The following is a 25000-nucleotide window of genomic DNA, read 5'->3' as shown; positions in this document are numbered from 1 at the left end:
AATGAATAGACGAAAAGAGCATTAGATAAAGACAGAGGGGAAGAGGACTAAACGACCAAGTCAGACATTTTAAGATATTTGTATATAGGGTACAAATATTCAAGATCTAAGTTTGCCAAGATGTCTCGAATTGGAACACCAGGTAGTTTACTTCGGGCCCTAAGGGTATCCAGTAGCCAAGCCCTCGATCGATCAAACCGTTCACACGTCCACACAACATGATCAATGTCGTGGTAGCCATCCCCACAAATACAAACATTGCTTGTAACTAGTTGTATACGAAACAAATGCGCGTCAAGCCGGCAGTGATTTGACATGAGCCGAGAAACCACGCGAATGAAATCGCGACTCATGTTAAAATGCTTAAACCATGCCTTCGTCGGAACCTTAGGGATAATCGTATGGAGCCAACGTCCATTTGTGCCATTGTCCTAGTTAGACTGCCAAGCGTCAATCGCTAAAGTGCGAGGTGTTGAAAAATATTCATTGTAGGTTATTATCCTCTCAAAGATTTCACCTTGTAACGCGCCCACCTTAGCCAATGAGTCCGCATTCTCATTGCCTTGAATAAGACAATGAGACGGGATCCAAGCTAAGGTAATCCTATACGAATTTTCGATCAAAGCGCCCAATACCCCTGAAATTTCCAGCAAAAAATGGGAAGAGCGCTTCATCAGTTTCATCGATCGAATCGCCTCAACGGAACTGAGGCGATCCGAGTAAATGAAATAGTGGTCTACGGGCAATGTGCGAATGTGTTCCAAGGTGCAGTAAATAGCGGCTAGCTCAGCAGTGTAAACGGAGCATGGCTCTCGAAGCTTGAACGAAGCTTCAAAGCCCTCATTGTACACTGCGAAACCAGTCGCGCCGTCGATTCTAGAACCATCTGTAAAGAACATTTTTGTAGGATCAATTTCACGTACTTTTGATGCAAAGATTGAAGGAATGATGTTGGATCGGACGTGATCTGGTATTCCACGGATGTCAGCGGTCATGGACAGATCGAATCTTATCAAGGAACTGCTAATCGGGTAAAAGTGACTCGTGTCCGAATTTAATAAAGAAGGATTTATTTCTAATTGACTAAAAGTATGATAATTGTTTACATATTTTACTTGCGAATTAATATTCATAAGCCTTTCCAAATTTTCTATCACCAAAGGATTCATAGTCACACTTCGAATTAGGAAACGTAGCGATAAATCGAAGAAACGATTTTTCAACGGCATGACTCCCGCCAGTACTTCGAGACTCATCGTATGTGTCGATTGCATACAACACATGGCAATACGCAAACAACGATACTGTATTCGTTCTAGTTTAATTAAGTGGGTTTGCGCGGCGGACTCAAAGCAAAAGCTTCCGTATGAGGTCCTGTGGATGAGCACCCCACCAGGTTTATTATTGTTTATTAGAATAAAATCAACGGATCATATGTAGATCCTAATGATAACTTAATAGTAGATAATTACAATACAAGATAAAAATTAAAACAGGCCTATACAGTTCTTGAAACAGTTAAAATTTTTGTCCGGAACACGTTCCTCGAAACATCGAAGTCGAAATGCTCAGAAAAGCGATTGTACGTTTTCAATATGCCGATAAATGCTGTTCGCTCCGTAGTTGTTGAGACGAATAGGTACATAGAGCTGCAAAAGCTGGTTTCTCAATCCTCGTTCAGTAATCGTTCGAAGGAAATTGATTCTCTTTTGGCATTTTTGAGTCAAGTACCTAATATGTTTTCCCCAGAGGCATTTAGAGTCGAACCAGGCACCCAAATATTTAAAACTAAAAGATTGAGTTAGAGTTCTACCCATCATAAGGAGCTCTATTTGAGGAGGGGAATGCTTCCTTGAAAAAACTTCTAATTCGGTTTTACTAGGCGAAAACTCGATGCCTAGATTCCTGGCTCAATTTGATAAATTATTAAGAGTTTCTTGTATCGGAGGTTTTATTTGAGTGTCTGTTTTACCTGTGATATGAACAACACAATCATCCGCAAGCTGTCGTAGCGTGCAATTTTGTGCCATACAACTATCGATTTCTCGGACATAAAAATTGTATAGCAGGGGGCTTAAACATGAGCCTTGAGGTAGACCCATGTAACTAATTTGTTCAACTTTGGTTTCTCCATGGCTAAAATGCATGATTTTTTCAGACAACAGGTTATATAGAAAATTGTTCAAAATTGGTGAAAGTCCGCAAGAGTTAAGATTACTAGATAGCACTTCTATGGACACCGAATCGAATGCCCCTTTGATGTCCAGAAATACTGCCCCCATCTGCTCTTTTCGGGCAAACGCCAATTGAATGTCTGATGAAAGTAATGCTAGACAGTCGTTCGTACCCTTGCCTCTACGGAATCCAAATTGTGTACTTGACAACAGGTTGTTTGATTCAACCCATTTGTCAAGCCGAAAGAGAATCATTTTTTCGAGCAATTTCCGGAGACACGAGAGCATTGCAATCGGCCTGTACGAATTGTATTCAGAAGCTGGTTTTCCCGGTTTTTGGATGGCGATGACTTTTACTTGTCTCCAGTCATGCGGAATAATGTTCAGCTCCAAACACTTATTGAATAAATTCAACAAGCGTTTATTAGCGATATCTGGCAGATTCTTCAACAAGTTGAATTTGATTCTGTCCAGTCCGGGAGCTGAATTGTTGCAAGACCAGAGCGCAAGTGAAAGTTCGACCATCGAGAATTGATCCTCCGTTTCGGAACTATTCTCTGTATCCCGATAGTGTTTCTGAGCTGGTGCTGCGTCCGGGCAGACCTTTTTCGCGAACTGTATCAGCCATCGACTTGAACTTTCTTCAGTTTCGTTCGAAGGAGTGTGATTTCGCATGTTTCGTGCCGTTCTCCAAAGCGTGTGCAAAGACGTTTCTCGAGATAACCCATCCACGAATCGCCGCCACTACCCCCGTTTCTTGCCCCTGATCAAGTTCTTGAACTTGCGTTCCAAGGACAAGTAACGATTCTCTGGAAATCCGGTTCTGCGAAACTCAACAAACGCCTTGCACTTTTCAGATCGCGCGCGCTAGCAATCTCCATCCCACCACGGAGTGGGAGACCGTTTCTGTATCGTCGAGCTTTCATCCGTCTGACCTGTGCCCCGATTGCACAGTCCACAATTGTCCCGGAAATGAAACTGTACTCTGCCTCCGTAGGCAGTTCGTCTGTTGAGTCGATGGTTTCAATGACATCCGATGCATACTTTTTCCAATCTTTCGCTCCCAAAATTGGTTTTTTACTCGAATATTCAACAGTGACATTCTTGCGTAGAAATATCAACATAGTGTAAACGCAAAACTTTTCGGGATTCAGAAATAATTAAACGGGAGGCCAGACTTCATATTTCGGAACACTTTTATTTCTGAACTGGTTTTCTCGACTGTTAATTCTACTCTGACCGTTTTTTCTTCTAGCATACTCTACAAAGTCTCCAGTCACTCAATCCACTCACACAGTGGTAGCTCATTCGCACACACACACACACACACACACACACACACACACACACACACACACACACACACACACACACACACACACACACACACACACACACACACACACATCTTACACGCTTATTCCTCTTGGGTCACTTTGGCCAACGACTGAACGTTACAACTCGGCCATCCTGGCACCTGATCGACTCGATCAGAAATTTTCTTAAAGATTGAGTTTTCAAAAATTTTGTTTTCGAATATAATGTTAATATGAGGAGCCAGTTTCCCGTGGCTTTCTCGGGGTTAGTAGGTCACAATATCAAAGGAAGGGAACTGGGTGAGGACTTATGTTAGGTACATTTGTTTTAATTGCTGCCATGCTATAAAATTCATCACTGATGCATCATCACTTAACTTCTATTAAACCAACCATTTGGCAAAATTACGGAATTGAAAACGGAATATGAAACAACGGAAGACGGAATAACGGAAGACGGAATAACGGAAGACGGAATACTGAAAAAGGAATGGATAGCAAGTAACACTGTCACAATAGAAATCTGAAATAAGAACTATTATGCTGCACTTCAGAATCGATCGGGAATGTCATTTTCTCCATCCACCGTGGCTGGGCCTCGCCGGAACTTGTCCACCAAACCTAAATTAGCGCAATCCTCCAGTTCATGTCAACTCGACCTGCTCCGGAAGCACAGAGCGTCGTTTAGCTTTGCCTCAAGAGAAATGACAAAACAATTAACCCAGTTTGCGAGAATTGCGATGTTTAGATCGGCTCCAATCACAGCAATTTTTCAGCCACGAGTCGGCGTTTCTGCAACAAGCATATCTTAGCGTCCACCTGCTGCTTTTGTTTGCCGCCAATCTTCTTCTGGACTTCCCGAAATAGAAGGAAGCTCTCCTTCCGCGTTGGTTCCTTGTTCTTTTTGAATTTTTGCCCGCTCGGTTTAAATCCTCAATTTCTTCTACCGGAGCCAGGATCCACCGTTTTCCAAAAGCTGGGGCAATCCCACTTCTGAAGTTGTAAACGCAAAACTTTTCGGGATTCAGAAATAATTAAACGGGAGGCCAGACTTCATATTTCGGAACACTTTTATTTCTGAACTAGTTTTCTCGACTGTTAATTCTACTCTGACCGTTTTTTCTTCTAGCATACTCTACAAAGTCTCCAGTCACTCAATCCACTCACACAGTGGTAGCTCATTCGCACACACACACACACACACATCTTACACGCTTATTCCTCTTGGGTCACTTTGGCCAACGACTGAACGTTACAATAGAGACATCCACCTTGATGAAAATTTCGTATAAGTTCAGAACAAAGTTTACTTGTTTGTGTTTTTATTCGAAAGTGGATACTAAAAGATACCATTTCCAGCAAAAAAGTTAAAATCACCCAAAATTCACATGGGACAGTTCTGCTTGGAACGGCAGTTTATGTTCCTTGAATAAATTTAAAAAATTGTTTTTGATGCTTAAAAAATCGCCAAATTATGCTTACCATGCTAAGTTATTTTTGTACTCTGATTTCTCTTCAATTGTCGAACATGTGTCTTTTGGCATAACTTCAAACAGTGGTATGACATGTCTACAAGTTTTACATACGGTTAAGAATTCTGTGAACATGATTTTGGTGAAAGTTTTTGACATAGTTTGTAGATTTAATTTATCGGCCTAGCGCCTGAAAACTGATGTCCTTTTTAGTAGGGATATCTAAAGATTAGGAAATTTTTTCATATAGGTGGATAGAAGGTTAGATGAAATGAAAGATGTTGAAAATGAGCGGGTAGAATTTATTTAGAATCATCACATATCAAATTTTTGTTCCTCACGGGCCTACACTACTATGAAGCGGTAGATACGTGAAGCGGTAGATATGTGATCGCTCAGATATACTCCCTTTAACTCAGAAACGCATCTATCGATGCGTCTTCTCAGTTTGTTATCTTCGCATTTGTTATGAAAAAAATTCCTAATCTTTAGATGTCCCTACTAAAAAGGACATCACTTTTCACCGCTAGGCCGATAAATTAAATCTACAAACATAAATTACGGTGATTAATCCTTCATAGTTTTTGACATATTTTAACAAAACATTCTTTGGCTTACTAGTCGTGGAGTTAATCGGAACATGTCCAATAATGATTCAACCTATTTTACGGTTGTTGAAAGAGAAGGACAAGCCAAAAATGAATACATTGTTCTGATTTAATTTTGAATCGTCCCTTTTTTTATCCTTTATAGATCTCTCACCAAAGGAAGTGCTGGTAACTTAATATATTTGCTTGAAAACCTCTTGTATAGAAAGTCTAGGCAGCATTTTTAATTCTGGTTGGTTTAATGAGAACAATATAATTCCGGGGTCCGTAAGATAGGCATTTCCAACTCATGAGGGTGAGCGGGCATATGGGATGTTTGAGGGTCTGCGGGCCGCATACAATATTGTTTATGATCTGTTGAACCGCAGACAAAAAAAGATAAATTTAATTTTTATTTTGATTTTATAGGAACTTGGGAGTTTCAGAATTTTTGTGAAATCTTTCAAAGAAAATTTAACATTCAGTATCGTAATCCAAAGCTTTTTTGTTTTGTTTTGAGAATTTGGAAGTTTTTAATCTTATAAGAGATCTTACAAATGCTTTCAAAAACATTCAAATAATCAACTGCGGTTTTGTAAAATGTACATTATTCTTTTCAAAATTGTGACATATTATGAGCTAGCAAATAAAAATTATGTTTCCTCTATCTCTGTTTACAGATACACACTATGGAGGATGAAGAAGCGGCAGCGATCGAATCAACAACCAGCGAAAGTTTGGTATCCGAAGCAGAACAACTTCCGGATCGGAACGAAGTGGTGCCCACCAAAACTAGTACCACTCTAAACTGTTCGGATCAAGAATGTAATTTACCTGCGTCTCCGTCCACGATCAACTCAAGTGAAGTGGACGATGGAGCTGAAAAATCATCAACAGCCATCGGGGATGAAGTTGACACCGATGAATATCATTCTGAATTACCGGTACATCTCGAATCAGAAGCTATTGCGAGCACTAGTGAAGAACTAAGTTTACCGCCGAAGGTAAATGTTACCGAAACGATATCTAACAAAAAATCATCATCGCAAGACATTGCAGAAGATGATAATCTTTCAGCATTTTCTGCGGAGTCCAGTGGTGAGTGCGTGGAAAAGTCGGAAGAAAAACGGCCAGTACAAAACGAAGTTAAAATTGAAGCGGATATAAATCATCCGGCATCACCTATGCAAGATGCAATTGATATGAAAGAATTAGAAAGCAAACAAACTGATCGAGAGGAAAGTCACGTTGACATTGATCAGCAGGATATGGAAGAAGCTGATCATGAAGAAGAAAAACCTGACGAAGTTGTGATAATTAAACATAAAATCAACGGCAACATAACAGAAGAATCATTTGTTGGAGGAATTGAATCACAAACCGAGTCAAATGAGGAAACAGATTTAGAAAGTGATAAAAATGAAAGAGAGGAGCTAGATCGGTTGACGAGAGATTCCGATACTAAACTCACTGAAAGTGATACCGTGGAACCAAGCTCGTCCAACGAAACCTGTCGAAGTAGTACATCTTATACGAATTTTGAGGCGACCACTACGGAAACTTCCGAAGGTGATATGGATGTCGATGAAGAGATAGACAAGGGTACGCAAAATCGTGAGGAAAATATGGAGGATCGAGTGATAGAAGAGGACCAGAGACTACGTATGGAATGTCATGATAACGACAAAAACAGCACACCTGTTGAAGGAGTGAGCCGAAATGAATACGACAACGAAGACCATCTAGGGAAAGATAGTGACCCGGAAAATAGTAAGTTCTACTGGTACAGAACATAAAATCTTTCTTCAAAAAAGAAGAGAGATTGTGTGTAATAAATTATTTCAATGAATCGTAATTTTAACCTTTTCTTTTTACTTTGACCAACAGGTTCGGAATATAGTCACAACGGAAATGTTTCACACACTAAAGCAAGTGGGTGTGATAACATCGAGTTGACTGCACAAAGCGATCAAAAATTTGATAGTCCTACCCTTAAACGCCCGCGTTCGATTAGCCCAGCTAGTTTAAGTATTGAAGATGGTGCAGAACCAACTCAAAAACTTCAGAAATTAGGCGAGAGTTTACCGGATGAGCAAGAAGAAGTTTTACAGAGGATATCAGGTGAAGACGCCGAAAGTCAATCTGTGAAATCGAGCAACAGTTTCCATCATCAGTTTGAAACTACAGATTTTATAGCTGCCAATGAAGCCGGCAAATTAGATCAATCGATTGATTCAGGGAAGTCATCGCTTGGAGACAGTAATGAAAACGATAATGAAGATGAAAATGCTGGAACATTGGGCCAGCACCCCAGAGACGAACTTCCACATAGTGATCTTCATCCAGCAAAAGAGAATAATATCGAGGATGATGATTTAGATGAAGATGAAGACGATAAGTCCAGCAGTTCCAGCTCATCCAGCTCGTCAAGTTCTAGTTCCGATTCGGACAGTTCAGATGAAGAAACTAAAGATGATGAACGATCGGTGGCCACTGAACAACCAATAAATACAGTTGAAGATAGTCCAGCAAAAACTCATACTTTCAATGAAAACCCATTAGCAGAAAAACAAAATGTTCCTAAGGTAGATGAAAATGGAGATGAGTCACGATCAAAAATGGAAGATTCTGAATCGCAAATGTCAGGTGATGCTGAAGAAGACGACGAAGAAGACGGAGCAACTGAAATCGAAAAAGATGCTAAAATCACGAAAAGTGAAGGGTTGAAGCTTTCCATCTCTTTGAAAAGGCCTCTCATGGATGGAAAGACATCCGAAGAAGCAAATTTACCTGCAACGTCAGCCTCATCTCAACCGCAACCAGTTGACTTTAGTAATTTTCTTAGCCAAGAAAAAATATTGGGTCATGATCGCCCACCTCAATTGATTAAGATTGACTACAACAGCAAACCAGCTGTGAATAATTTGAGTGACCAGGTCCAGCGGTTGGAATCGCAAATTCAAAACTCGGAATCGGAACACTTGCCTGGTAATTTTAATCTGCTTAACAACCAGCTGAAAACCAATTATTTAGGAGTGAATTCGTCGGATTTTTTGCTAGAAGAATCCTCCGATACACTGGATGAGGAAAACCGATTGGTCATTGCTGAAAAACAGCGTAGAACGCGGAAAAAGGTCACATCACCGACAAAGCAAATGAGTATTCACCAGCAATGGCTTCATCAGCCAAAAGCTCCCTTTCAATACAGTGGAACCGGTTATCCTAAGGCGCCCCCATTGAAACGTGCCCCTCAACAATTGAAACCATTTCAACAGCAACCGCAGCAACAATCCCTCATAAGGACCATGCTAGCCAGTAACAAGCTGTCACAACAGCATCTGCCAACCCCTCCATTGTTGCAACAAGTTCCAAATTCAGTGGAACCCCCACAGACTATACCAAATCTCCCTCCTGCCCAGCAACCTGAGAAAAAGAAAGACAAAAAGAAGGTGTTCCTATGTTCACCTTGCGGTACTCATTACGAAAACTGGAACCTCTTTAAACATATGCGAGAGATTCACAAAAAATATATTTGCCTGTATTGTCTAGGCATTTTCCAGACAGCGGAACGATTGGTGAACCATCTAGAAACTAAGCATCAAGTGCGGAAAAAACATGTGAACAGTATCGAGGATTACCAAAAAAAACAATGTCAGGAACAGCAGATTGATATCAGTAAACCACTGTACCTTATGTGTTCTCGCTGTGAACATATATTTGAGCGAGCGAACGCTGCAGATAACGATGCAATTGTGCAGCACAACTGTGCAGATTATCTGGATACGTGTGAGAGCTGTGGCAATCTGAAACAATCAAAACATAAGTGTGGCGAAAAGAAACTAGATTTAACAACTGCTTCGTCAGCAGGACCTCATTCCAACAACCTTAACACAACGTCTAACGTAAGGTTGGAGGCCATTAGCGACCACAGCATTGCGCCACCTGCGCCGCAAAATAACGAAAGTCGTCCCAACAATATCGGAAACCGAAAAATCTTGACTAAAAAACCTAAAACAGCCAATGCTCACAACCCCGATTCCTTCAGCAGTCCAATCCTTCAATCCCAACTCATGAAGCCACTACAGGCAGCACCATCTCAGGCTGACAGTATGTTATTTACCGCCAATCAGATCCTGCCTCAACAACTTTCAACTTTGTACCAAACATCGTCCCAGCACTATCCCGTGCATAGCAATCGGAATCAAACTGGAATGATCTCCACCATCCCTGCCAGTTTGCTAAACGTAAACGAGACTCCTTCAGAGCTGCCTCCGGTTCCAACTGAGCTGCCAGCTGAAATGCAACAACAACAACAACAGCAGCAGCAAAGGTTGGAGCAACCACCGGCAGATGAAGACCGACCCCCACTGCTGGTTCCGAAGCTGAAGGTTAAAATTCCCAAACAGTTTTGTACCCCAATCGAGAGTGAAGAATCGTCGACCGAAAGCGACTACGACGATGACGAAGATGAGACGCCAGCTGGAGACGAAGAAACGGACACGGCCAACGAAAAAGAACCTCAAAAGTCGGAGAACATTGAGGTAAACAAAATTTATTTCTTCTATATTTTTTAAACGATTATGTACTAACAGATTTGAAATCTACACAATTAGATAACATTGCGTTAAAAAAATATATCTTTTATTCCAGGATCCTGTATCGCAAAACCAGAACGAAGCTGACAAAAGCACACAACAGAAAGCGAATGCCGAAGAAGCTGACGTTAAGTTTGATCCTGTAGAGATGGATATCGAAGAGGAAGGTGATCGACAGCCTGTTAATCTGCCTCCTGAAATGGGTCCTGCTCCTGCACCAGTTGGCCATGTACCCTCAACGGTGGAACCGATGAGCATTGATGAATCTCCTCAGCCAACAGAACCGCCCGGAGCTGTTTCCCCAGAAAAATCATTCACGGAAGGATCTGCAGCTCCTTCCGATGGTATAGTTGTTGCCGATGAAGACGCCCAGCTATTTGAGTTGCGTTTGGATGAACCACTGGATAAGATTGAAATTAGAGAGTTCATTAAAATTTGTCTTCGTTCGACGGTTCCGTTCTGTTTGTATTGCAACCACGCGCGTCGTATTGCCGTAAATGGCAAATATCTGGCTCTACATTTATTGGCCTCACATCGCTTCCAGGCATTGGTGAACAGTATAACGGCAGAAGAACTCCTGCCAGCTACAATTGTGCAGAGATTCAAATCTTCACTCGATGAGTTGGAACCACTTTTCTTCAACCTGGAAACATTCGACAGCAGCTGGACAGCAGAGGAAAAAGCTGTTACATATCCCAAGCAGTTCGAGTGTTTCCAGTGTCGATTCATTACCCGGATTCACAAGGAACTTTATCTACACAACCGAAAAATGCATCAAAAGTCTCTACTTATGTGCTTGATGTGTCGGTCGAACTTTTTTAGCTATAGTGAGCTCCTATGTCACATGTGTCCAGGAGCGCCAAATCGAATGATAGCGTTGGATTTCAGCTTTCGTTGTTGTCTGTGTAATATAGACGGAATTCCGTCAGCCTTTAGGCTGATGGTTCATCTGAGAAAGCGACACATGGCTTGTGATGTTTGTTTAGAACAGTGCGTCGAACAAGGGTCACTCTCAAATCATGTCTGGAAGCACAAATTGCACCATCTTTGCTATCGATGTGGTATCGCGTATCGGAACAAGGCAGATATTATGAAACATTTATTCTGGAAGCATGGGACCGAGGGTGTTCTGTGTAAGCGCTGTTTGCAGAAAAAGTGGCCGCACGTATATCATTTCTGCGTGCCACCGGCGTACTTTTACTGTGATGTTTGTCAGTTGGGTTTCCGGCGTTCATTTGCTTTAAAAGTTCACCAGCGATTGCACAACGGCGAGGAAAAATATCCGTGCAGTGAGGATGGCTGTGAGAAGAAATTCATATCTAAAAAGTTGCTGGTGAAACACATTCAACGGCATTATGAGCCACCTCCACCGCCCCCATCGCCACCTAAACCGAAAGAACCGACTCCAGAACCGGTGACTCCTGTGGAACCAATTAAACAGGAAGAACAAACGAAGGAAGAATTGGCAGCTCAAGTAAAGCAAGAATCTGAAGACAAAAAGGTGAAGGTTGAAACAAAGGATGAAGCCAAGGAGGAGAGCAGTAAGGCAAATCTTGAAACACCACGTAAGAAAAAGAAAAAGCGCTCTAAGGATGACCCATTAGGAGATTTGATTAATCTACCCGCGCTTAATCTATCAGAGAGTGATAGCAGCGACGATTCAGATGATGGGTCAAATTTGAGCAATAAGAAATTCGCACCAAACGCTAGCGGTGATGCCAAGTTGGATGGCGATGTTAGTTGTTCAGTGCCAAAAGAGGAGGCCGGAGTGGGAGTCACGGTGGAAGAAGAACAGGATAAAGATGACGATGATAAATCTGCGATAGATGCGGTTGCAAATATATGGAACAATTTCAAAAATTTTCAAGCCAGCAGGGCAAACAGTAGGAAACCCTCGCTGTCGGATGAAATTTCCGAGGAACAGTTTGTCGAAAAGATGTTGTCTAGTAAAGTGCTACATGTTTCACAATCTGATCACGATTACTGTATGATGTTTAAAAAGATTTATCCGGAAACGAAGTCGGCCGATATGGGAGAAACCATAGTGATTGATGACGATGGCAATGTAGATAGTAGTAAAAAGTCGGAATCTTTGTTGAAAACACGCGTTGGCAGCCCGTCTAAGAAACAGAAGTCGCCCAGAAAAAGAAAACCATCGAAAAGTGGTTCCGATTCTTCCAGCAGCGACAGTGGGAGTGATTCTGATTCAAGCTGTGAATGTGGCTCGAACTGTAGTTGCAGTTCGAGTAGCTCCGGAAGTAGTAGCTCGAGCTCCGACTCAGATACTTCGGATGAAGAGAATAAAACATCAAAACAGTCCAAGACTAAAGACGAATCGAAAAAAGAACAGAAACCAGCTACGCCTCCGCCACCTCCACCGAAAGAAGAGCCCCCAGTTGAGCCACCTGTACCAGTGGATCCAGATACTATTATTAATGAATCCGATTTGGAAACAGAAGAGTCAGAAACCGATGAAGAATTCTACGATGAGCACCCACAAAAAATGGCTAGTCAACTGTTAGCTGAAAAACGAAAACAACTGATGCAGCAAACTTGTATGAGTCCACTGAACAGTTTTGGTATAGTAGAAAACAGCCGCCCATCAACTCCTTCCCTACCGGAAGAAATGGTCTCCAAGAAAAAGGTCAAACCAAAAAAACGAAAACGCGAGAGGAAAATATCGAGGAAAACTCCCCCAGGGCTACTGTCTCATCCTCATCTACAACATTTCGGTGGTATTCCTCCTCCGTTGAATTTAAATCATGTTGATCAGTTCTCTCCGGCACCGCCGCTTCCTATGGTTCCACAAACAGCACCACCTATGTTGCATCCAGTCGAAAATCATGCTTCGATACATGATCCGGAAAGCTTGACAGCATCGGCTCCCGGAACTCCCTTGGCAACCAACTCCGCTAGTCTTATCCACACTCCACGTTTAAGTACTGGTGGAAATATTTCTGAAAGTAGTTCATCGGTCAAGCGATCGCAACGCAGTCGCAAACCGAACAAATTCTACGGCTACACCAGCGACGAAGAAATGGGCCAACCATTGACTCCTTTGACGTCACGGAATCCAGAAAAGTCCATTCTTTCCGTTATGAAACCAACACCACCGCCAAATTTGGTCTGGAGTAAAGAAGATCTTCCATCACCGACAAGTACAAAAACTAAAGGGACCAAAACGATAAAAAATGTAGGTGAACAACACACTCCTGTTACATCCCGTCTGCCGCCAACAACTGTTACCCAACAACCTCCTAAAATTGATTCATCCCGTATACCACACGTTCCCGTGCATCACATCAATCCAAGCCCCATGGGCACACCGCATCAAACCGATGCCGACAGTGATTCCAGTGAAGAAGGGGCTCTTCAAATAACCCAAAAACCCAGCAAAACAGCCTCTTTCAAAACAACCCCGCATCGACCTCCTCCGCCACTGCCCAAACTCAAACTGTCGCTTTCGAATAAATCAACTCCAAATAGTCGAGGGGGAACGCCCAAAACGCCGAGCAGTGGAACGGGCCGAAAACGAGCTGCTCCGAAAACCAAATCATCCAAATCGGCGGTTTCCAGTATTGCAGCACCAGCAGTCCCATTACGGCCACCAGCTCCGGAACGTCCAACGATTGCTCAAGCTTTCCAACCTCCCATTGTGGATCCAGCGGCACCAAAAATAGCACCTCTTGGCTCTTTCCCTAGTATCCAGAGCGAATTCTTCCCGGCCAACCAAATCCGCATACCTACAGGATGGCGTCCGCCGCGAGAAGGTGAATCCGTATATTGCTACTGCAGATGCCCATACGATGAGGTATCCGAGATGATTGCCTGCGACGGGGACAACTGTCGAATCGAGTGGTTCCACTTCGAGTGTGTGGGCATCATTATGCCGCCGAAAGGGAAGTGGTTCTGTCCGGAGTGCAAACTGAAACAAGCAGGCGGTGGTGGGGCAGCAGCGCTGCCCGGTGGCGGTGATCTGCAGGACAATTTGTTGGATTCGAGTTGAAGCCGCACCTTTGTTTATTAGGGTTGTTTTTATAAGTGTGTTGGATTTATTTTTCCGTGTAAGTGAGGAAGTGAAGGATTTTTTTTCTTTTCGACCAACTGGTTTAAATGATAACGAACTGCACTGAGTTGTAGCGATTGTTTTTTAAGTGGTACCTACCCTAGTTGGTTCTGTAATCTGGAAATCGATTCCAGTTAATAGTGTGGGGCTGCCTTTAGCTTGAGCGCTATCCATGATTTTGTTTTTCTTCGATTATCAATGTTACTTAATTTTATTTGAAAAATACACTCAACATACCCTGTATCTGGGTTGGGGATTTTTCTGTAAAACTAAACTTTCTCAGTAACGTTACAATTTAAATATTACGTAGCGAGAAATTTTAGTGGCTTCATGTGCATTTTAAATTACGCAGGACTCCGAATTTCAAAGTCATATGGATAATACGAACCTATTATGGTTGTTTTCAAATTAACCGGGTAAATTGTATAAAATTGTGGATATTTTCTCGAACAGATTTAAATATAAAAATTAAAAAGTAATTCTAAAAATATTCTGTTTCTAGGAAGATATTGATTAAAAAACAATCGTGTGTGGAATTCAAAAATAATAATTAAGAAAACTTCGGATGTAGTTTTCTTATAACCCGGAAACTTATAACTAAACGGAGAAATATACCTACACAAAATGTGAATCAATAAATTCCCCACACTTCATTGTAGTGATAGAACTATCCCTTGAATCCCTGGTTGAACCTCTGTTGGGAGGTCCTTTTTCGAAACGCTTATGATTATGTTCGTGGTAATGAAAACACGATAGAAAAAAAATGTACAATAGAATAGTTTAAGTCACGATTAGCTTTGTAAAAATAGTTTTGTCATCGATTTAGTTAGGACAGATTGCACACCAATTCAGCTAGTATTTCCTTTATTTTCGTGAACTTAATCGGAAACTAGAATGCGGCTTCTGATTTGATGCGCAATACGTCGAGTGTAAAAAAGGTTTGTTTTTCTGCAGTAAATGTTTTCGCTTTTGCTTTCGATATAGGAGTATAGTTTAAACCTGTTGGGATTTACCCATCGTTTCCTGTGTCCTAAATAAATATTAATTTTTTTGGAAAACCAATGAAAAACGGTAAACAACACGCTTTTGAAAGAGAGTTTAAAAAACTTTTTCGGTTATTTTTAGATGCCAGCAACGTATTTTGTAAGGAAAAATTCTTGTAAATATAGGAGTGGCAGTGATTTAGAAACTTATTAGAGTCCCTCTTTCTGATTGGTGCGTGTTGAAAGCGCTGAACATTTACAACCTTTTTCAGTTTGGATAGATAACACTAAGAACCGACCTAATGAAGCTTAGAATTTCATGTAATAGATACTATTAGAAACAAAAAAAAAACATTATAATGATACCTGATACACGAGGTGATGTAACGCAAAAAGCTATCAAAATTATATCGAATTATTTGGAATAAACTAAAGGAATGCCGCAAAAATCATAAAAATTTTCTTGTGACTGTTAAAAACAAAACAAAAGTTGTCTAATTTAGTCTTTGCGCCATAAACGATATGAGAATCTAAAACGTGAACAAATCGAAAGGTTTAGACCTTTGAGAATATAAACCATACAACACATTTGACTGGAGCCCGTTTGAGATAAGTTGAAAAAAACGTGGATAAATATTACTGGTAATGATACAATGTAACGTTAAACGAACTTTCAGCATAAATATAAAATACCATATTAGTCCACATAGTAAGACTACAGTGTTGACACCTGTGAAGATTTACGAATTAGATTTTTGTTTCGAGTGGAAGGTGAAAGAAATTCCTTTTTTAAGTCGACTCCTGGTCGTTTAGTCCACTTCCTCTCAGAAATTCCTTCTGTCTGTACTTAATCTAATGCTACTTTCGTTTATTTACTAGAACAACCTCTCGTGCGACCGGTTCGCCAACATCGGAAAGAAGTCTGGCCAGGAAGACAATACCTGAGGTAGCTAACGAAACCACGCTATAGGAAGCCAGTACCGACCCAAGACGTAATCTGTTCTCGAGAGCCGACCCTACGCAATCCTCTTTCCTTTCTTCAACTAAAATTCAATAACAGTTAGGTAGCCGCGACGATTACGTCCCCACTCTTACCAACACCACTCAAGAGTGAATTGAATATTCGGCACAAAAAACTTTGAGTTAAATGCCTTAATAAAACAGCATGTAAGGTACACCGGGGCAAGTGCAAACTCGGGGCAAGTGCAAACGCTCAACTTTTCTCTGTTCAAAAAAAGTAAAAAATATTTCTTCTTCTAGAAATTGTTGTTTAGACCCAAACGAACAATCTGACATAGATAAACTAAACTTTCTTTAAATTTTTCACTAAAAACACGGCACTGTTTGATCACACACGAATTCACACACGAAGGGCATTCAAATCCGAATTTTCGTTAAAAGGTGAGTGTTTGGGACCGATATTCAAGTGAAAGCAGAAAATTTATGATAAATTTTCAGTACACCCCGAAAGTTGTGAAATAATATTCGCTCTTGTTAACCCACACTGCGGGGCAAGAGCAAACGACACTACCGTGGTAAGTGCAAACGCACCTTTAAGTCATGTAACATCAGCCATTTCAGAAAATTCATCACCAAAATGGTTCAGCATTATATTAAAATGGTCAGAAGGGGTACCAAAGTGTTGTATCTAAAGCGGATGTTCAAAGTTCCGTAATGCCTTAGTAAATGAAGGTCTTCTGCTTAAAACAACAGTCACCAAAAATTGAGTTCCAAAAAGTTATCAATATTGCAACAAAACAGCAAATATATGAATAAAAGTTGATAAAACGTACCGGAACATGTATTCAATTCATTTTAGGACCGATACACTGACTCATCTGTGAATTAGTTAGGAAAAAGTATTGCGTTTGCACTTGCCCCCATAAACGGGGCAAGTGCAAATTTTGAAATTTTTTCACAAAAGCACCGTTACTTTTTACCAACATTTTTTTATTTTTCACTTTCAACGGGAATTTGTTTAAAACTATTTTAGTGATGCAACGAACGATAATTGATAATTTTTGAACGTATACATATTTTTCTAGGACATGTGAAAGTTGAACTATGGTGAAAACCGTTTGCACTTGCCCCGGTGTACCTTAAATAAAAAAAACTTTCGTCAAAAACTTAAAAAAAATGGAACGACACAAAATATCGTCTAAAAATTCGATATGGAAAACCGTCGCATAAGGCAATAAAGTAGGTAAAAGACATTCTAGCGTTGTACTTTGTAAACTTTTGGATCAGTTGAAAAAAAACTTTGAACACGAAACGAGTTTTTGATTACGTATCTTGATGATTTCGGATTTAGTCAACATTCACTTCTACTTTTGTTGATAAACGTGTTTATTGTTCGGGTTAAGTGTTGTTAATTTTTTCAGCTCCTTCTAATAAAGCTGTGAAAAACTTGATTTTACTTGAGAAGAAGTTGAACAACCTTTATGCTGTGTCTCAAATTCGTTTGTTTTATAACGCACGCCACGTGTAACATTCCTTTTACATTTTACTTTACGTTTCACCTCATCTGCAGCACAAGAATTTAAATTTCTGGTGTCTATTTCAATAAATTTTTAAAAAAAAAATCAAGGCTATTAATTTCTAGATGTTTTTCTTTACTTGTTTCTTCAATTATTGGAACAATTGGTCAAAAACCTAAACAATTTTAGCAAATTTCTTTTTTCCAATCAAACGTATCGGAAAACATCGTGTTTCAACTAATGATAAAACATATTTTTTCTACAGTGTTAACCAATTTTGTCACACATAAATCCTGTTTTATTGGTTTTCCTAGAACAAAGGAACAGCGAAACAAGTTTTCTTCGAGCTGGCTTCTGTTAACGTTCAACGTTCATTAGTCAAAGTATAAAAAATGGAAAATTAAAACGATAAATTCAAAAACCAGGAACCGATTCGTCGTCTAAAAGCTGTCGGGTACAATTTGATTCGAATTTTACAAACGATAGACAATCTAATTAAAACGGAACCACTATCGGCCATAATGCCTCTCCCGCTTCTTGAAATATTTTAAATGAAACTTTAGTTACTTGCCCAGTCAGAGATGGTCTTAGGATTTCCTCTCTGCCTACTCTAACGAACGATAGATAGATAGCGAAGCGCGAATAAATATGCTGTTTCCTTTATAGTTGAGTTTTCCATGTAGGATAATATTGGGCATATTCTAAACGGATTATTTTGGTCATACTGCTCTAATATTCGTCCGGAATTTTTTTTGTCCTCAATCAATTTTTGCTTAACGAGTTAGCATCAAACGGAATCATGAGGTCGCGTTCGACTCGCCGTTGTCGTGATAATTGTTACCGCTACTGCTGTTTGCGTTTTGATTGTTGTTGTTGTTGCTTGCGTTATTTCCGCCTGAAGGGCCGCTGTTGTTGCTGTTGCCACCGGAGTTCCCTCCACCGGAGCCACCCCCGCCGGATCCACCGATCGAGCTGTTGTTTGTGCTGCTGCTGATCGTATTGCTGCTACCGTTCACGATGAAAGACGTTCCCAAACCGTACAAGTGGCCACAATACTTGGCGTTGTCTATGTTGTCCTCGAAGAACATCTGCGGGGAGGATGGGAAATTATTTGATTGCCTGTGTATTTTTCATATAAATATTCAGTAAAGATTTATTATAAGGACAGTGAGTAACTCTGGAAAACGATTGTGACTTTATGGCTCAAAACACTATACTCAAATACTTACCAGGCAGGTTCCACAAGGAAGTAACTTGGGACCATTGATATTTTAGCGACAATTTTGCACCAAACCGCGCTACTCAGAAGTTATGTTGGATAGGAAAATTTCAAGGAGAATCATTTACAGAAACCTTAATATCAACTTCGTCAAAAGTTACTCAAGAGTGCAGAACCTCTGATGTTTCAACAAAAATATGCCAAAAGCATAAAAGCACAAAATCGACTGAAAAATCAACTGAGCTGATTAACTTAACAGCAACATTTATTTACAATCAAACTCGCAAAATAAAATGTTAAATGAACGTTAAAGTCATGAATAGAGCGATACAGCAAATGAGGAACTTTTAACAGATGAAGGCCGGATATTGATAGTGCAACTAGACACACCATTGTTCATAGACAATTCTTCGCATACTTTCCGGCTAGTGATAGAATTTCCGGTAAACAATGGTGTCAAAGTTGCACTGTTTTCGTGTATTGGATGCATCATTCTGCAAAAAACAAACGATTGAGTTTATAGAGTTTCGAGTATATTTAATCATTTTTCTCATCCGATGATAAAGTAAGGCAGAAAGTAATCCATTTTTTTTCAAATCAACAAACGTAAAGATAAGCCAAATATTTCAACAAATTCACAGGAAATTCACTCATTTGCTGTACTGCTCAAAACTATTCAAGGTGATAATAAAGTATGTGTAGGAAAATAACCGATCAATTCAAGTTTCAACAAAGAAATAACAATAGATAAAAAAAAGGCACCCATGTGCTATTCGATGGGAATTTTCTGGACGTGCGCTTTCAACTTTGTGTCGATATGGTGAAGCGACTGGTTCAGAACGCTTTCAAAGCTGTCACCGCAATTGCACTCGAAGCTAACGAACCCGCTGCTGTTGTTAGCAATACTCGGGGCACTTTTGTCATTGGAATTCAAACCTTCACCACCATTACCATTGGCGACAGCAGTGGCATCTGGCAGTGGCAGTCCTTCTTCCGAGGTACACTCGATCGGACCGATAAAACTAGTGCTGCAACAATCGCCGGTGCCACTGCTATCTTGATGTTTGCTACTACTACTCGTGTTAAGAAAACCAAAACCATGTACCTCACGCATTTTGAAGAAAGCCATTCCGGTTAGCAGCGAATCCGACCCGGCCTGATGCTGTGGGCCAACTCGTCGTAGCTCCAGTTGATCGGCCACCTCCTGCAGACCACCTTTCAAATTTTTGCAGCTTTTCATCAGATACTTCACATCGTAGATCATCGGGAAATAGATTCGTAACAGTTCGAAAAAGTCGCTCTCTTCTGCCGGCAGGTTCTGATCCGTCAACAGTTTCAGCAAATATCCAAAATCATAACCAGAATGGAAACTGAGCCAATTGATTTCTTCCATCAGCACTATGCCTGACGTCATCAGGAGTTCTGCAAAATCCAACGGATCGATACCATCCTCTTCGTGCTTCTTGAATTGGATTCCCGAGTTTTGAAGCAGATCGATTGAGTCCTGTGCATACATGTCTTCGTTGAGATTGAATTTGAAGTTGAACTGCCACGTGGAAAAGCCTGGCGGCGTACGACCTTCTTCGTCCATGAAGGTCAGCCCCAGCTGGATGATTCTTAGTAGATCCACGTTGCACCGCAGAAATTGATACTGATAGTCGGCAGATGAGCGGAACTCGCCCACGGGTCTGGCCACCACCCCCGGAAATTCGGTGTCCATCGCTACATAGTGATACTTTTGCACGATATGGCGAATCGTGCGGAACTCCTCCTCCAAGTTGTGACGCCACACGTCGCGGATGCCGCAATCTTCATTTGATTGTGCGTGATTCATATTGCCTCCATTACCTCCTCCGACTGCACCTCCGCCGCCTGTATGATTTCCGCCTCCGCCACCGCTAATTGCCGATGGCATTGCCTGCGAGGGTGCAAGAAATATGTGCATTAGTGAGTGGAAGATCAAAGAAACGTTAACTAGGATTTTCGGATGGTACAATTATTTCGGAAAAATATCTTCACCGGTGGCCTGCTGGCTGGCTGGCGAATGGTAGATAATGTGCAACTCGAGACCCCATGCGAGTAACCTTAACGGAGATCGGGTACCCAAACCCAACTCCGGTGGATGATTCTGCCGCATGCTAACCGAGATAGGTTGATGTCATGCTGGGGAGATAAAGCAATTCTTTGCATTCTTCGTCGAAAGACTCAGTCTGTCTGACGTGATGAAGCACTTTGCCAATCACGTACAATCTTTACACCTTCAATTGTTAGCTGGGTAATGAGTTGGTAAAGATGATTTATACCAGTTCAAATACAGCAAGCTAAACAAACGGTAACACCTGCTTTGATAGAGATGTTCGTCGCCAGTTTGACCCTCAGTCATATTCCAACTCAATGAAAGAAGGTGCGCGTGATCTTTATCCCAAAACCAGGGAAAAAAGATAAAACTCAACACTCAGTAACACAAAAACTAGAAAACACTTTAGAGGCATAAGAAATAGCACTCGCTTCTTTTCTAGACATTGAAGCGGCATTCGACAACGAATCTCACTCTTCAATCGAAACATCTACATCTGAAAAGACAAGTGTGCCAATCGGCAACTGTTAACTAAACTTGTGCCATGCTAATAAACAGAACCATTTATGCAAGCTTGGGAGGACTTACAATCAAAGACACCCCAACGAAGGTGTTCGGGCGGTGAACAAAATGCGGGTGGACTGTATAAGGTTGGAATTGGCGTGGGCGTCGGATGATCGGATCGGAAAATTCTTCAGACGGATGCGGGTCGAATTGTTTTTGGTTTCCTTTTAACGGGAAGGACGGTTCCACTTTGGACTAAATAAAACTGGTAATCTAACTCAAACAACTTAACTTTATTAATAAGAGAAATACGAGATTTCGATGTTGATCGTATGCAAATTTTTCTCTAACTGACCGTTAATTTTCACTCGTGTTGCCAGTATTTTTCAACGGTCATTTATGTTGACTTCTTCCGTGCTGGCAGATTGTCAGAAACGGAACATATTCCGGCCGGGAGTGGTGACTTGTTGTCCTCTATTGGTAGGAGCGATATCTTGGTGATAGCACGACGGAATGGAATGGAAACGGGTCTGGAGTTGAGGATGGCTTCGATCTTACACAACAGAGTGGCCATTTCTTCGAAGGACAGCAAAGTGGTACCGATGATTCGCTTGAGATGATATTTGGTGCTCTTTACAGCGGCCTCCCAAAGGCCACCAAACTCGGGAGCATTTGGCGGGATGAAATGCCAAGCGATTTCTTTCGACTGGCAATACCTCTCGATTCTGTTGGCTTGTTGCTGCTCCTGGAACTGCTGGTACAATTGATGGAGTTCGTTGCTGGCACCTTTGAAGTTGGTTGCATTATCGGAATGCAATTCGGCAACCATTCCTCGGCGGCTGATGAACCTCTCTAGGGCAGCGATGAATGCATCGGTCGTCAAATCTGACACCAATTCCAGATGTATTGCTTTTGTGGCCATGCACACGAACACCGAGACGTAAGCCTTGACCACCTTCGGACGATATTTACCTTGCTTCACTTGGATTGGACCAGCATAATCGACACCGGTGATGTTAAATGGCGAGGAAAACACCACACGCTGCTTTGGCAATTCACCCATCAGTTGCTGGACGTTGGTTGGATTCACACGGAAACACTTGATGCATTGCCGTGTTACATTGCGAACGGTGGAACGGGCGTTGAGTAACCAAAATCGTTGTCGAAGCGCTGAGATGAACCCACTCGGATCCACATGGAGAAGCTCAAGATGCAAAGCTCGGACCAGTAGCTTTGTGACCGGATTGTTGTTTGGTAGGATGAGCTGATGCTTTGATTCGTCGGGCAAGTTGGAATGTCTCAGTCGACCACCAACTCGAAGAAGACCGTCGGATAAGATGGGATTGAGAGCTGCTAATCGTTTGCATGGGACACCTTTTTGGACTCGTTTGATTTCGTCGTCAAATTCCAAACGTTGAATGACACGAACGATGACCAACATGGAATTTCGAAGCTCGTCGATAGTCAAATGCGGATGCAACACACGTTCCTCTTTTGGCTTGCGGCGGTTGTTAAGATACCTCAACACCCAGGCGATAATTCGTTGCAGCTTTCGGAAACAGCTCACATCGGTGAAAACGTCCAACGGCTTTTGATTGGTTGCCAGAGTAGTCACCAAGTTGACTTTTAACTCCGGCAATTCATCATCGGGGATGTCTTCTGGGCGCTCTTCGATGAAAGTTGCTTCGGTCAGAAATTGTGGGCCCTCCCACCACGTCGTATTTTGACTCAGCGGGAACGGCAGTTGGCCTCTCGACACAATATCGGCTGGGTTGAACGGCGATGGAACGTAATGCCACTGTTCTTGTTGGGTGTGGAGATTGATTTCAGCAATTCGATTGCGCACAAAAATCTCAAGTCGGTCGGGATGTTTTTTGATCCAAGCCAAAACGATTTGACTGTCGGACCAAAGTAGAACTTTGCGAAAATTGATGTCAATAAAGGAAACAATTTTTGTCACCAATTTGCCTAGAAGTACTGCAGCACACAATTCTTTCCTTGGGATTGACAATTCGTGGAGGGGGGCGACTTTTGATTTGCTACTAAGCAAGCGAACCTTACAGGAGCCATCGGGGAAAATGCTTCGTATGTAGATACATGCACCATATGCTACCATAGAAGCGTCGGCGAAACCATGCAGCTCGTAAGCCACAGCGTCGTTGAATGTCACTTGGCGGGGGATTGAAATTTCGTTGAGGTGAGAAAGTGACTCTCGGAGGTCGTTCCAATGCTTGAGGCTGTCGTTGTCGAGATGATCGTCCCAATCCAACTTCTTTCGCCAAAGTTGTTGAACCAGGAGTTTGGCGATGACGATGGTTGGCGATATCAATCCCAATGGATCGAACAATTTGGCGATTTCGGAACACACAATTCGTTTCGTGGTGGGCTGCTTTTCGTTCACTGTCGGGGGAGTGCATCGGGCAATTAAAAGTTGATCAGTACTAGGCACCCACAGTACGCCTAGGACCTTAATCGCTTCGTTGATGTCGAATTCGTCGTAACGTTTGGTGGTTTCTTGCTCATTCACCGGGATGTGTTCGAGCAATTGGGTTGAGTTGGAGCACCATTTGTGAACAGGAAAACCACCCTTCAGCAGAATGGCCTTCAGTTGTCGTTGGATTTCAATCACCTCGTCGATGTTGTCGGAACCAGACATGATATCGTCAACATAGCAATCATGTCTTAAGATGTTAGCAGCTTTGGGAAACTTGTCTCCCTCGTCGTCGGCGAGTTGTATCAAGCACCTGGTTGCTTGAAACGGAGCTGATGCGGTCCCATAGGTGACGGTTGTCAACTCTAGAACCTGCAAGGGGTGTTTCGGGTTTTCTCTCCAGAAAATGCGTTGATAACCAGTGTCGTCGGGATGCACTCGTACTTGTCGGTACATTTTGGCGATGTCAGCAGTAAAAACGTAACGATGTTTGCGGAACCTTAGCATAATGCTAAACAAGTCGTTTTGAACCACTGGGCCGACGGTGAGGACGTTGTTGAGGGAAAGACCAGACGGGGATGATTTTGCGCTTCCATCGAACACCACTCTGCACTTTGTGGTGGTGCTGCTGGGGCGAAGTACAGCGTGATGTGGAAGATAATATTTCCCACGCTGGGGCGGGTCGTCGGCTTCGTTGATTGTTTGGCAGTGACCAAGTAGTTGATATTCACGAATGAATTCAACATACTAGGACCACAGTTCGGGATTCCGTTGCAAGCGATTTTCCAGCATGAAAAACCTTTTCAATGCTAGATTTCGGCAGCTGTCCAGCTTGTCGGCATTTGGTTTCAGCGGCAATCGGACGGTGTACCTACCGGAAACATCACGAGTGTGGGTGGCAGCAAAATGTTCCTCACATTGCTGCTCTTCGGCTGTCGTTTTCGGAGCGGTTGGAACTTCCTCAAGTTCCCAGAATCTGGTGATGGAATTTTCGATGGATTCCACCGAGGCAAGTTGGGCATATTGGATGGGCTCATAGATGGATTTCGATGTCAGGGTACCAGTCACAAGCCAACCAAGGTGTGACTCTCGGAGTTCG

General features: G+C 41.9%; 3 protein-coding genes across 8 annotated transcripts in view; 1 reads left to right on the top strand and 2 right to left on the bottom strand.

Annotated features, from left to right (window-relative positions):
- Nucleotides 1–15936, top strand: part of LOC129744040 (uncharacterized) — a 19334-nt gene extending 3398 nt beyond the window's left edge. For all 6 annotated transcript variants that reach the window (XM_055736363.1, XM_055736364.1, XM_055736366.1 and 3 more), the window contains exons 3-5: nucleotides 6230–7319; nucleotides 7437–10090; nucleotides 10200–15936. In XM_055736363.1, the coding sequence (XP_055592338.1) occupies nucleotides 6239–7319; nucleotides 7437–10090; nucleotides 10200–14150 (7686 nt within the window). In that variant the 5' untranslated portion in view covers nucleotides 6230–6238 and the 3' untranslated portion in view covers nucleotides 14151–15936. The remainder of the gene's footprint in view (nucleotides 1–6229; nucleotides 7320–7436; nucleotides 10091–10199) is intronic.
- Nucleotides 15937–17521: 1585 nt separating this feature from the next.
- On the bottom strand, nucleotides 17522–20968 carry LOC129747057 (CCR4-NOT transcription complex subunit 7). Its single transcript, XM_055741072.1, has 2 exons — nucleotides 19995–20968; nucleotides 17522–18758 (listed from the first exon to the last, which is right to left on the bottom strand). The coding sequence occupies exons 1-2, from the start codon at nucleotides 20832–20834 to the stop codon at nucleotides 18468–18470; spliced, it is 1131 nt and encodes a 376-aa protein (XP_055597047.1). The 5' UTR covers nucleotides 20835–20968; the 3' UTR covers nucleotides 17522–18467.
- Nucleotides 20969–21867: 899 nt separating this feature from the next.
- On the bottom strand, nucleotides 21868–24357 carry LOC129743062 (uncharacterized). Its single transcript, XM_055735003.1, has one exon. The coding sequence runs from the start codon at nucleotides 24355–24357 to the stop codon at nucleotides 21868–21870; it is 2490 nt and encodes an 829-aa protein (XP_055590978.1).
- Between the last annotated feature and the right edge of the window lie 643 nt (nucleotides 24358–25000).

This window comes from Uranotaenia lowii, chromosome 2 (assembly GCF_029784155.1).
Source record: "Uranotaenia lowii strain MFRU-FL chromosome 2, ASM2978415v1, whole genome shotgun sequence".
NCBI lineage: Eukaryota > Metazoa > Arthropoda > Insecta > Diptera > Culicidae > Uranotaenia > Uranotaenia lowii.
The sequence above is the reverse complement of the archived record's forward strand: the minus strand, read 5'-3'. Positions and strand labels throughout refer to the sequence as shown.